Genomic DNA, 14,597 nt, shown 5'->3' on the forward strand with positions numbered 1-14,597 from the left:
GAGCCCTTTGGTTATTAATTCCTGATGACCAGGTGTTGGCCCAACATGGTCATTTTGATTATACTACTGTCAATAATTGCCACCATCGGTACTTATTCATAGTTATTTATTGGCAAACTAAACCTAATGTTGCACAGCAGTGGCAATATTGCCATAAAAATGCAAGAAGGTAAATACTTTTTCACAGCAATGTAAATTAAATCAGAACACAGAAAAAAAAAGAAATTCAGAATATAAACTATCTCCCCTAAAATATTAAGATCAAACACAGATTCAGCTTTGTGTATACAGTAAGTGGAGTGGTAATTAAATACGCTCAATTAGAAGCAGTGATGCACCAATCAATCAGCCAGTTGCCTTAATCAGGATCTGGCCAGTGATCGGCAGGTCAAACACTGAAAGAAATCGATAAATGTATCCGCTTCATTTAATGCATCAGTAATGAAATCCACTGCCTCGTTTGGACCGTAAACGTATTTCCAAACAGCTTGTTTTTAATGCACTTTGTTTTATTGGTGAACAAAAAATTATAATTTTAAAGGTTTAGAAACTTAATTTCAATGGAAATAAACAGGTACATTCTTTTATCTAATATATTGATTTTTGTTAAATGGACCCAGTATATATATATTTGACCCAAACATTTATGTGATATAGTCCTATTCGGTGCAGTCTACTACTTAGAGTAGAATACATGGACTAATTGCATAAATGTTGCTTTATTAGAGAAGGAAATGCTTGACAAAATGTAAACAATGCATCCCCATTATTCTGCAGAGCTTTTAGATGAGCTACTGCCTTCTGGGTAATGAAGTCGGACCAAGCAGGTAATGTATGTCGATAGCTGGTCTTTAATGTTCTTTGTAATTAAGTTACATTTAATCTGTTTAATTAATCTGGCTAATCTCAAAACAGAATCCGTATTATTTACTAGAGTTCTGTTAATTTGGTTTAAACTACAATAAATAAGAAAGCTGATCAGATGGCTCCTTTTTGAGTTTTTTTTTTTTGCTAACTTGCCGTAGCATCACCACGTTGCACTGAAGCACACCGCGTTCCTGCTCCTTTTTTCACCCTCCAATTACACAGTTAAATTGGCGCATAGCTAATATGAGTTGACTGCTTGTGCAGCAGAACCTGTTTTCCAAGACTCATGACTTCTTTTCACCGCAGATATATTGTGCAGAAAACAATTGACTCTGCGTGTGCACAGGAGGGAGAGAGTGATAAAGTTTGTGTATGCAGTTCGGTATATCTGACTCAGTGCATTACCACACAGATCAATAAGGATTCTATTCTTAGCCATTAGCTCTTGAAAAAGGGATAGCCTGCCTCCCCAATCCCCTTCCCCCCCCTACTCTCTGCTCTCCCACTTCTCTTGGCCTGAGCTTAACCCAAGTTCTCTTGTTGACCAAAGTTTGTTTTTGTTTTTTCCAGCTGGAGGATGAAGGACGAAGCAGATGCAGAAGCGAGCATCAAACACGGGACCATTCTATGGAGGAGCCACAAAGCTCCCAGTCGGCTCTGTGGTGAAAATGTATCAGGCCTCTCCTCAGAGGGTACACATTGGCTGCTCCTGTAATTCTCAGCTCTCTGCTGCACTGCCAGGCTAAGTCCTCTGATCTGCACTTCGTGTAAACGCTCCAAAGGGAGAACGGTGCGACCAAGTGTCCGGGAGGTCGCCCAGGCAAACAAATGCACATAAAGCACGGGATTCCCCGGAGGGGGATGCAACCAGGCAAAGCTACGACACATCTAATAAAGCATACAGCGGCGCAAAACTTATGAGTCGTGAAGCCTCCATTACACCCCTTCTTCAATGTCACGTGGCATAAGATGAAAAGTCGGGGCTGACTAAACATCAGAATAACAGAGGAGGACGAGCATCAAGGAAGAGATACACGATTCGCGTTTCACCTTTGTCTGACTCTGATAAAACTCTATCTGATCCACATCAGTCAAACGGGAGAGATTCCTCCGTCCGTTCGATTTCAAAGTAACCTCTTTCCCCAGCGGGATCCCAACTGAGGATAATCTGGAGGGAGGATGCATTTTGATCTCTGAGCTGATTGGTGCCAGCCTTCTTGGTTGCAGCCTTTTTTTTTTTTTTTTGCTTATCCTGGGGAGCAATGCAGCAGCACATAAGAGATAAGCCCCATTAAGTCTGTATGCTCCAGTTCCTGCAGATGCACCAGCACACCTTCAACTAGAGGAGGGATTTTGTCGCCTGTCGACTAATACGCGGGAATCTGCTCTGGTTAGGTTATGATTTTTGAGCTAAAACTGTGATTCCAGAGAGAGAATCTTTGCTACATTGATCCACCAGTTTGCCGCACCGGTGAGGACTGAGTCACAAGCACGCGCTATCAGCAGGTAGGAAAGGAGAGACAACAAGGCGGACGTCTCTTCATCACACTGTAATGAGCTGGCAAGGGTTGTTGGACAGGCAGAGGAACACATGGAGGAGCTGTAAAGGCGGCCTCACACAGGCGCGCTCGCGGGCGTTCTCTGAAGCTATATGACTCCCCGCGGTGTCATTTCATCGCAAGCTGTTGTTCCTGCTTGCGTAAATGTCCTCATATTGCAAGACAGCGGTGCACTTGTAGTGATTCACTGGACATTGTCGATGGGAGTCGGTCATTTCAAATATGCAACAAATTGTTCAACAATGGTTAAAACGTCATCAGTAGAAGGTGAAAAAAAAAAATAGTGCTGCAGAGCTGGGGTAATTATTAACATACGGTTTCATCATTATCGTGCCATATGACTTTCTGGAATTCAGACTTGGCATGAATGGAGTGCAGACTTACAATCCCTCACATCACCGAGAGTCAAAAGTGCACTAGGTGCTTAACAGAGGCCATCAACCAAAGGCATCAAAAACGGGCAACACAATACTATAATCCAGACAAACGATTGTTTTACTTCTTTATCTTGATCACATTTTGTCCGGCTGCAGCCATAAATGTGAAAATATTTTATATGGGTTTTATGTAGTTGTCCAAATCAAAGTGGTGCATAGTTGAAATGTAGAAAGAAAATTATAACTAATACAAGAAAACATTAAAAAAGGTCCCAATTAAGGTTGGCCACAACCCATGGAGAGGACATTTCAAACATGTGGAAGAAGGTGTTCTGGTCAGATTAGACCAAAATGTAGCTTTTGGGTCTACATGCAAAACTCCATGAGCGGCGAAAAATATAACCCCGCAAATCTTTCCCTTTTTAATACATGGATGATGGCCGCATCACGCTTTTTCTTCAGCAGGAACAAGGAAGCTGGCCAGAACCGATTCTAACAACTGGAACCATATGGATTCCATTTACGATTTTTAGCATTTTAGTTACGCACTACTTTGTGTTGCTCTACTAGTTAAAATCCCAAATGAAAAATACACAGACGTTGGTGGTGGCAATATGAAACAATATGGAAAAGTTTAAATGTGTACGAATACAGCTGTTGGGCGGTTATGTATGGAAAAACAATCCAAGTTACACGGATTTGGTTTAGAATGAGAGAAAAACAGCATACAGCCCAAGCGGGAAAATAAAAAAAAAATTGATCTTCAGAAAGTCTTAGAAACTGCTGCTCAAGACCACTTCAGAAGTTACCAGAAAGGCTCATTCCAAGAAAGCAATGTACAAGAAGAAAGGAGAGACTGCAGAAGACTGTTGTTTGGTCCTGTCCATCAGCATCAGACCAATGGCAGCTCAGATTTTAGCTCACTTACCTGCTGCCGCCTCAGGGCACAGCTTTCTGCAACAGCTCAAAGGAAAATGAAAGGATACAATCTGAGAGCTCCATTCTGGGTACCAATGGCCAGGATCTTCTGCACGGGGTCAAAAGCCATTGAGGACGGCTGATAGGGGAAGCCATGACGGACAGTCTGGTGTGATAAGCAGGTAGAAGATGGAGAGGGAGGGAAGAAAAAAAAAAAAGAAAAAAAAAGGTGAGATTTCATAACCCAACATTTCAATTTGCATTTCACAGCGGGGGTGTCGTTTTGTCAGAGGATGTCACACACCTGATTTCGGTAAACAAATAGCCCAGATGGATATGGATGGCTGTTATGAAACTGAAAAATTAAGCTTGAAATTGCAAAGATGAGAGAGAACAGGACGAGGGAAGGGAACAAATTATATTCCTCTGTCTGGGTTTGTCTTTGCTAAAAGGCTGGCATCCTGGCCTCCTTTTCTAGTCACAGGCCTATTTTCAGATGTCTTCTCCCTCATTTCTCGTTTTATGTTGTTGTCCTTTCTCTCTCGCCGCCTCCCACATAAAGTCGTGATTACACTGAAGTCCGGAAATAAAATACATCAATAAAGTGCATTTGCTTATGATCTGGTCCCCTCGCAGGCTTGTATGACACCTTTTTTTTTTTTTTTAAGTGATCCTCAGTTGGTGCATGTTTGACTGGTTTTATGGCAGTCAGTCATCGGCGGGCCCCTGGATTTGTTTGCTTAACGGCAGACGGCTAAAGCGTGTTACATAAGGAGGACTCAGTGCAGCAGAGACACCTGCTTCTCTTGCAGAGAGACATTACAGACAGTTCTGGTCTAGGCAGACAGGAAAGGTGCAAGAGGGAGTGTGAAGTTGCATTTGAAGATGCTTCAATCAGATGTCAGGCTGTTATTTTTTTTTCAGAGGGGGGGTGCATAAAACTGCTGGGTCTACAGAACATCTTGAGCAACCTGGTTTGTCATGCGTGTTGATATTATTCTAACTATACATTTATATATCTTCTGCTGATCAGCAACAGACCCTACTGACGCTGATTTAATCAGAGAGAACAGCATTCACCCGACTTCCAGGAACATTCAGAATCTCCATCGTCCAAATTCCGACCCATTGCTCATCAGGGGCAACACGTTTAGCACAGCTAACCTTGTGTGTATTGGAGAGAGAGAGATGCAAGGCAATCTCAATAAACTGGTACATAGCTCAAAAGTTCATTTATTTCAGTAATTTAATCTTAAAAGGTGAAACTCATTTCTCTGAAAGAGTGGCTTGGCAAAAAGGAGGCACCAGTTGTAGTCCTGGATACGTCGGTGTGTGGTGGCTCTAAGGCTGTGACTCCAAGGCAGAGTACACATTTTTGTAAAGCTAACCAAAACCCTCCACTGGGCTTTGCGGCATGGTACCCTGAAAACTCTGGTGATCTCTAGATCCTATGGGGCTTTTTTTTTTCTACCAGAGTGTTTACATCCACTTAATTTTCCTCTAATATGTTAGGATACAGCACTTTGTGAACACCCAGCTTCTTTTGCCATTACCTTTTTGAGTCACCCTCCTTGTGGAGGTCGCCACTGCTTGTCTGCAGGACAACCCACAACATTTTTACAACATTATTCTTACTTTCTCCGGGGTGCTATAGTTCTCAGTCAAACGAAACTCTGAATCTGTAAAAAATTAAAATCAGCAAATTAAAGTAAAATAAAAATTAGATAATGCCATCGGCCATGAAAAGCCCTCTCGGTGCATCTTGCTTACATTGTTATGTGAAGCAGTCTTTAAAAGTCTCAATATGTCCTTGATTTCTGCAGATAACAACTGGTAAGACGGACAACCTCACCACTCCAACGCTAATCAAATGTTTATCATAGCTACCTGTGTGTACTGGAGAGGCACGATTATAGTTTCAGCAAATCACAAGTTTAAATGTAATCCAGAATTGAGTCTTTAGCAACCCCGCAGGTCAGAAGTGTGGGGGAGAAAAATCGATACCCAACACGCACAGTGCGGTTTATTAAAACTTCACACCTCATCATTAAAGAACAAATGGGGGAAACGGCGAATTAACTTTGCAGTGGGCTGAGATGTAGCATGCACTGCATGAAAATTGCATGAGTGTTTAATTATCCCTTCCGTTTTTCTTCTGCGCAGTCTAGATGGACGGAGGCAGACTTTTTTTATTATTATTATTATTTCCGCCAAACAGGCACAAAGTCACTTCAGGCAACATCACTCCCTGCAGGACAGAGAGCTTGGTAATGTTTTGTATGTGTGTAAAAAAAAAAAAAAAGGGGGGGGGGGAGGGGAGTTGAGGAAGATGTGAGCTGGGAGGGGGGTGAAGGGAAAGACACATTCACATGACAAGCGTTTTGCTAATCCAAACCCAGCAGATTATGCAAGAAAGGATCAGTTTTGCCCAGCCCCTCGATATGACAGCTCAGGCCATGCGCACACACAGCAAACTCTGGCATTTTGCACAGAGCGTACCGACGCATGTCACCATACTATGACCAGATGACTGGAAAAGGTCCAAAAATGCAACCAAACTGAAACCGTTTTGAGCGCAGTCACTTCACCACGAGATGTGCACCTAAACGGACGTTTTCCAAACTAAAACGCAATCACGGAACGCGTTAAGATGCCCCCCTCCTTTGCTTTTAAGCACCTGCAAATAGTTGAGATCAAGATTTAAAAGAACAAAGGGGCTGCTAATAATTATATAATTCTTTGCAGCTTTTCCTGCATCGTATGCATCCTGAAATGGGATGAGAGCAAGCCCAACAAAAAAATTAAACAGCGCACACCGGACTGCCTTAATTGGAGTCCCACCGTGCTGATAAAAATCAGAAGTCTCCCCCACCTTGCAGAGCTGGAAATGCTCAGACTGGAGCGTCTCCTGGATCAGGTTGTTCTCCTGGGGCCCTACTTGGACAGACGGCGTGGAGGAGGAAGAGGAGGAGGACGCCTCTTTCAAACCGTCCAGCACCTTCCTGATGTTGAACTTCTTCATTTTCACGCCGCGTTGCTCAGATTTGAAATCACCCGCAAAAAAGAAAGATGAGTGCAGCCCACTTTCTTTCTCACGAGCACGCACACACACACAGACGCGCACGCGCGCTCTCTGTCTCCCCTGATCTCCCTTGTGAGCGTCACATCTTAGAGCCTCTCCTTTAGCGCAGTGTCCATGCTGGGAAGGCTCCGGCGCGCACCTCACAGGTCGCCTCTCCAAGGGGGGAATAAACGTGGAGGCTGGCGTACGGAATAATTTGCTCGAGTCCGTGCTCGCTCCGTTCCCCCTCTCCACCACCACTGCGTCTCGGCTCCACTCCCCGCCCCTCTCGGACTGTGTGCGGCGCGTTTGCTCAGCCAAGGCGGAAACGCAGCGCAGCGGTGGATGAGCTGCTGCTCTTGCGCATGTCTGACAGAATGGAGGTTTCTACTGAAATCCTGCCACCTTTCCAGCCTACGCTCTCCCTCCCTCTCTCTCTTTTTCATCTGCCTCCAGCGACAACGCCCCCTCCCTCGCTCCCTCCCCCCCCGCCCCATGCCGCGTCCACGTTGTGGTGTTTTGCTCCGCTGCACCTGGTGATGCGGGGATGCTACAGCTTTGTGAGTTTCGTGCGTGGAGAAAGACAAGCAAACAGCTCGCTGCTTCTGCTCCTGCACCATTCTTTTCCATTGCACCCAGGCCCCCTCAGCTGGTATGGATGGAAGATTCTCAATGCAAATGTCCCTCTTTTAAACACTGGGAAATAGTGGTGAAGGTGATCAAATAAATAAAATAAAAAAAGCAGATTAACGTCTGGCACATCTAAATAAATTGGAAAATTTATTTTTTTAAAAGTAGATTTTTTTTTTTTACTGATTCAATTCAAACAGTGGAATAAAATGTTATACAGTTTGACTACACAGAAAGTGGCACATTGTAAAGCTAGGATTTTCAATAAGTATATTACATAATGCCAGCATTGGTTTTGTACATTTTTCTACCATATTTTTCCATGCACTCAACCTTTCATTCACATCCATCCAAACAACTCTCCCTGAACACTATGCTTAGTAGGCTAGTTAATGACATTAATGTGGCTTGACCTCTTGTCAAACAGGGAAGTCAAAAAAGGCCGTTTTCCATTACAAGTGAAAAGCCCAGCGCATATTAACATACAGGGGATTTCACTCTTCCTGGGTTTTACTGTAACAGGAAAAGGGTCCTGATCCGAGGGTAGGATTGTTTAACAAGCCTGGTGCTTTGTATAATGGGCGGGGTTGCGCAAAGGTAAACTGCCCGCCACTTTGAAGAATAAAGAGCAGTGCGGAGATGCGTTTAAAAATCTAGCGATTTTACCCTTAATTTATCAAAAAAAGTAGTTTTAAAATAGTTTTTGGCAAGAAATAGGCTCATCTGTTATGAGCCTATTTTGAATATGTCTTCAGACTTGTCTGGACCTCGGCTAACAGGATGGTCTCGCTGAGGATTCGTAGTGGGAAAACCCCGTTGTTGCAGCATTTAGTCAGCCAGACAGTCTGAATTCCTGCAGACTGGTCTGTTTGTCGAGGCTGAAAAGTTAATATATAGCGTTTGCTAAGTTTGTGAGGAATATCTACAAGTAACAGACATCAAATGAAATCTTTGGCGGATGTTTTCGGCATTTTAAGTTAATCATAAACTTTTTGGTCACAGTTCTGTATTACTGATACTTTTAGTACTAATTATCAAACTTAGCCCTTTTGTTTCCTTGTACGCAGAAAACACACAAAAATAAGACTGACTTTTCATGTAAACCTAAGTTGGTGGACTGTGAACTCTTACTATTTACCAACCATGAACCAGAAGGAATAAAAAAGAAAAGATAAGACACTTTAGCTTTCTAGACGCAGACGGGCGTACTGTATTTAATTCAGATCCATGGATTTAGTGAGGCTTTTGATCATTTTACGCACACTGCCGGTTTTGTATCTTAAGAGTGCACTGGCCACAGATCGAACCACTTTGGGTGTGTGAATGTGCATAATAAGGCAGACTCTCTGCTTTCCTTCCATGGCAGCAATAGAGGAGGAAAGAAGAGCTGAATCTGTGCAGCATGTACATTCTTTGAACTTTCAAAATAATTTAGCTGCGATCAAAAATCCTTGGTATTGCACTCACAACTCCTTCTCACTGTTCTCAACATGGCTTAGGCAAAAACATACTTTGGAGCAGACAGATCATACAGTCTCGTCTCTCCACTCTGCTTATGTGTTAACCCCCCCCCCCACACACACACACATACACACACACACACACACACACACACAGACACCGATGCAGTTCCTGTGCAGCCAGAGAAAAGCTATACTTTATTTTTATCTATTTATATCAACAGGAGTTGAATAGAGTGGAGCCCAGCAGTGCAGAGTTCAGCCCTATAGGGTGGAATTGGTGTAATCAGTTGTGTGTTCTCCATCCTGTTCTTCCGTAGTCTGGATGAGAGGCAGGATATGGATGCAGCTTCTCAATTTGCCTTTTTCTGTTGGCCTATGGTGACTTCCACCCACTGGACCGGAGGTATACTGCAGCTTTCCTCACAACTTCCCCCTATGCCATTGGGCTTATTTTCATAAACGGCCCTTAGCAAATGTAAACGTGTCAAACTTAAAAGTCCCAGACTTTCGTTTACCCATCCTGGAGCTTGCAATAGAATATGGGTTCATGATTGTGTGTGCAACAGCATAATTTCAATAAAGAAGCTTTATTATGAAATAAGGACATTTTCATAACTGGGTTTGGGGTTTTCCTCTACTGTAAGCCATGGTAATCAAAATTACAAAAAAGAAACACTTGACATATGACTCTGTGTAAAATATCTAAAATAAATTCACTTTATGAGAATAATCTAATTAATTGAGGTGCACCTGGGAAGTGAAGCTGAATTGAGAATGAATTAGAATTATTTCCTTTTCAGTTGTGTTCAGGCTTGTAGCTCACCAATGTGTTGATGTCAATGTCTTTGTAGAGAATATACTTAATTTGCATTATGTGGTGAAATTCTCCCAAAAATATGTTAATGACTGCATATAGTCTGGAACCACAGAGCACAACTGGCAGTTTCTGTAAAAAAAAAAAAGCATCTAACGGTAAATGTTGAATTTCTATGGGCAACACAGAAAGGGATGAAGTGAACACCCTTGCTTTCTCCAAAAGATAATGTTACGCAGGAAACCTGGATGTGATTCATGAACTGAAACACTGGAAAAGGGTAGAGTTCAACTCAGCCACCAGAAACAGGCTTTTGGTTAGAAAGTTTAGGTCTTTGAATTACTATTCTTATCAAGTTGGTTTAGCCCCCACTGCGGTGAAATACAAGCAAACCGGGCTTGCCACAGACGACTTTTAAATCTCTGGGTAGGATACGGGTTAGTTAGGTCTCGAAGTCCAGAGGAAATTTCTCCTGAGTGGACACATTCAGAATATTGCAGTCTAAACATCAAATTCTGAAACACTTTCTTCTGTTTTGCAACAAGTATTGGCTGTAAATCCTCTTTATAAAATGGTTCTGAAAGTATTTTGAATTAAAGTGTAACTCAGAAGGGTTTATATGAAACTTTGCTTGACCATTAAAAGCTTCTTTGAATTTATTTCTATATAAATAAACATGCCTTGCCTTATGTAAAAAAAAAAGATTTCTTACAATAAAAGTGCATCAAGCCAGTTGTGATTCCAGCAAAAACATTGCTCTGGACGAGTCTTCCTCCCTTCTGCCACCGCACCCACAACACATTCTCCCCATAAAAGACATTTTATCAAAATGAAAAAGGGAATACTTGAAAGTCAAATACATATTTGATACTATTTTAGATAGAAATATCCTATATTTAGAATGAATTGTTAAAATACTTTTTTTCTTTCACTAAATAATAAAGGTTTTCTTAATCATAACCTCAGAAACCACCTTCAAGACATCTGCCACCTGTGCCCACTACTGGGAAGCGCCCTTAAAGCCTTACTGACATGCAGAAACCATATTAAACGCCACCCCTGCATCAAGACATATTCTGTTTGTTTGTATATGTCATATGTTTTTCTGCTTTTGTTTCAAATGTTGCACAAGTGCAATGTTCAGTCAATGAGCTGGGCAATTTTGTTAAAGTAAACAGAATAATACATTAGGATTCTGGCAGAAAGCATCTGGTTATCTACATTAAATCCAGGCCTTGGGCAGCACAGTTGCTTTTAATAAATCAATTATGAGAGTTACATCACTGAGGCCAGGAAATTGTTAAAAGACAGCTATAACAACATATGAGAGAAGCTCGGTCAGATTCAAGATATATTTCACGTAGCATCTGTAAAAGAGAAACGATTGTGAGTACATTTTTACAATCAAACTCAAAGATCTGAAGACAGTTTTTTTTACTAATGATTAGTTTGAATTACCAGAATAGACATAAAAACAGTCCTAGCAACAAAGAACTGTTTGATCCTGTAACGGCCATTTGACATGGCAGGGACTCAAATCTGTAGCTTTTTGTAATCAAAGCAACTCTGTAAAGATTTCTAAATTCCAGATTGTTTTTATTCACGATTATACAAAATTGTGTTTTTGCCATCAAGTATTAAATTACGAAGTGATTGCTAATTTGACTAGGACACATACAATCAATACAATATACCAAAATGAAACTATGTTGTTCAAACTGTATGTTAATTTCCCCTAATTGGGCAAAACTCCAACAATTTTGCTAATGACAAAGTGCTTTCACTATGACCCATGCTGAATATACTGCTATAAATGCGTTATGTTAGCTAGGTGGTAGTTTGAGGCGTATTTATGACAGTAGTCTAGAAGAGTTTCAAGAAACCAAATCAACTTTCTAACTAATGTTTACGTATTTATTATCCTTTGTCCCTTTTGAACCATGTACCATATAAAAGGACAGGGACGAACATCTGTCCTGCTTATTTTCAGTGGAAGGTTTAACTGCAAAATACTTTTCTGTCTCTCGCTCTCTAGGTGACAACTGACACCCCTACAAGCAGAGGCATTTTTAATAAAGTGTCGTTGAAAGGCTTTGACAAAAAAGAAGTTGCCTTCTGTCTAAAGAACCAAATGTGCCAAGAAAAGTTAAGAGTTGTTAAAACAAGCGATACCTTGAGTTTAGTGTCTTTGCTTAAGCTAATTTGGGCTGGATTCATTAGGTAAAAAAAAGTTCAACATTTTTATTTGAGCTAAACAAAGATAAGAAGCGTTAGACCCTATTTTTCCGAATACATTTCTCAAAGGCTGTTGAACGAGTCAGACATTAAGCACCCATGTTCCTTCGGTCAGCCAACAAACACGCCACGTTCCAGAGAACTTCAGCCCCCATCATGTTTCCTGAACTGGGTTGAATCCATGACCCCACTTCAGCTGTGTATGTTTGTAAGGTCGCAGACGAACAGATGAGCTTTGACAAGCTGAACTGGGGCGGCTCATGTCTAAGTGACGCTGACGTTCCCACCTGTTTGCTAACTGGCCCGTGTTAGACAGGTGCCTGCTGGCGGCAGGGACAGAGGCGAAGCAGCGGAAGTAATAGGCCTGTTTGTGCCCTGGCTTCCAGACACCTGATGCTAATTCTGTTTAAAAGTAAATATATAACAAAAGAAAATCTTTGTCCACGCTGGCTTGCTCATTTGCATGTCTGTGTGAGGTGATCTTTAAATAGAAGGGCACCGCAAAAGATTTGAAAAGGTCTGAGGAGCCAATCATTATTTCGGGAATTAGAACAGGGCCGCCTGAGAACAATTGTTGCCATGCTGATTTGCATAATGAACTACGATCGACTACACACATCCTCCGTGCCCCGGCCGCTATCACCTGATCCTAAACGCATCACCGTGTGGACAAAGCTACCTTATTAGTCAATCCCCGGTTGCGTGTGAGTGCATGTTGTGCAAGGCGGAGAGCTTTGGGCCACACCGACATCGCTGATTTAATTTAGCACCATTGTGTCGTGGCCAGGCCATTCATCTGGCTGCGTCATGCCTATTTGTGTGCGTTGGATTTGCTGGCTGACTGCTGTGTTTGTGCGTGTTGATAAAGGCTTTGCACTGTGCCTGCTCTGTTGGGGGGGTTCTTTTTTTTTTGTCTGACAATGTTTTTAGTTATGTGATTTTGCTGGTTTGTCGTGCAAAAGCAGCGGAACAAGGCGACTGTGTTCATCTAGGGGAGTTAAATCTCTCTTAATGAATTATTTATTTACTTGTTACTTGTAAGACTTCTTTAATGCAACCGGATGTGCTCATAACCATATACAGTTGTCTTTCTTACTGTGTATAAAAAAGTTCACTCAGAGACTGCTATATTTGCAGTGTGATGAATAAGGTTGCAAAATTCAGGAACTATTCAAACTTGGAAACATTTCACTGGAATTTATGGGAAATGCCAGGAATATATTGAAATAGACTGTAATAAATCCAGTCTTGGAAATAATGAAGACTAAAGATTAAAATTGTTAAGTTGTTGTTGGTTGGAAAAGTTATCTATTATAATTTAGCATAATCCTAACTATTAAAACTAGATTTAATGAAAGCACACCTGGGAATATTTATGCTGTTCCTCAATTAAATGCACATAGCAGACTTCTTGCTGCAGGGAAATTGATGCTACATCCCCTACATGCTCTGTGCATTTCTCCATCACATGCATAGAGGTTTTTGAAGCTATTGCGACCCCATTTGTGAGACCAGAGGACGGGACTAATGAAGTCACACATTTGAGCCCACAGACTCGATTAAGTGAAGTTCAGATGAGATTGTTGGGGGAAAAAAAACATTTGGCATGTGCTCATGGCAAAAAAAGTTTAAATATATCAGTGGAAATAAATAGTGCTTATAGATTTTTCTACATACACAATGACACTCATGATGTAGTTGGGATGAATTAAGTTATGTCTGAATATGATAGTTGGTTTAAAGTACCGGTACCCCACATTTCCAGGTAACTGTCATGAATGTTAATCATTTTCATGAAATATTCAAATATTTGGAATATTTAAAAACATGTGCCAGCTTAACTTCCAATGGAAAGTTTCTGGAAATTTACAAAAGGATTTTCCTCTCTTTGCAACCCCGGCGAAAACTGTAAAGTTTTTATAAAATACGGAAATACGGTTTGCATATTGTTGACTTTTGATCATTTTGCAGAGGTTCTTTACAACACATATGATAATGCTCATATTAAATTTGTTCATATGGTAAATGGCTTTTACCTGTATAGCGCTTTAACTAGTCAGACGACCCCAAAGCGTTTTACACTACAATCAGTCATTCACCCATTCACACCTTGATGGTGGTGAGCTATGTTAGTAGCCACAGCTGCCCTGGGGCAGACGGACAGAGGAGAGCCTGCAATGCATTGTCACAACCAGACCACCAGCAGGCAATTCGGGTGAAGCGTCTTGCTCAAGGACACAACAACTAAGATGATCAAAGCAGGGGGGATCGAGACAGCAGCCCACCAATTGCAGGACCAACTCCCTACCTCCTGCGCCACTATAACTTCTAAATGTTAACAAATGTTGTTTAATAATTCTTAAATACATCAAGAACATGCAAACCGAAAAGCCTATTTTACTATATAAAGCATTTATGCAGATAAATGAACCAACAGGCAACTCCTCACTTCTGCACTTCTGGCAGGGTTTGCATACTGATCCAAGCAAACAGGCAGCGGAAACAGGAAAATTGGATTTTGGTGTGAATGTGTAAGGAACCGTCATGTGCAAATTCCAGGAGAGAGATGCGGACAGATGAACCAAAAACAATTACAATCATCATTGACTGCTTTAAGCAAGCTATAGCACTGGTGTAATGGTCGCCCGATTTGTGCAATGCGTGCAAAACCAG

General features: G+C 41.6%; 1 protein-coding gene across 1 annotated transcript; it reads right to left on the bottom strand.

Annotated features, from left to right (window-relative positions):
• Positions 1-3,742: 3,742 nt before the first annotated feature.
• Positions 3,743-7,187, bottom strand: LOC118562433 (syntaxin-binding protein 5-like). The gene is made up of 2 exons (XM_036134805.1): positions 6,594-7,187; positions 3,743-3,887 (listed from the first exon to the last, which is right to left on the bottom strand). The coding sequence occupies exons 1-2, from the start codon at positions 6,741-6,743 to the stop codon at positions 3,768-3,770; spliced, it is 270 nt and encodes an 89-aa protein (XP_035990698.1). The 5' UTR covers positions 6,744-7,187; the 3' UTR covers positions 3,743-3,767.
• Positions 7,188-14,597: the final 7,410 nt, after the last annotated feature.

The sequence above is a fragment of the Fundulus heteroclitus genome, unplaced genomic scaffold, assembly GCF_011125445.2.
Source record: "Fundulus heteroclitus isolate FHET01 unplaced genomic scaffold, MU-UCD_Fhet_4.1 scaffold_919, whole genome shotgun sequence".
Classification (NCBI taxonomy): Eukaryota; Metazoa; Chordata; class Actinopteri; order Cyprinodontiformes; family Fundulidae; genus Fundulus; species Fundulus heteroclitus.

Excerpts from the sequence above, each read along its gene's own strand:
- LOC118562433 (XM_036134805.1), bottom strand. The coding sequence starts at position 6,743 with ATGAAGAAGTTCAACATCAGGAAGGTGCTGGACGGTTTGAAAGAGGCG. Across the intron at positions 3,888-6,593 it reads AGCATTTCCAGCTCTGCAAG|ACTGTCCGTCATGGCTTCCC; the intron begins GTGGGGGAGACT and ends TTATCACACCAG.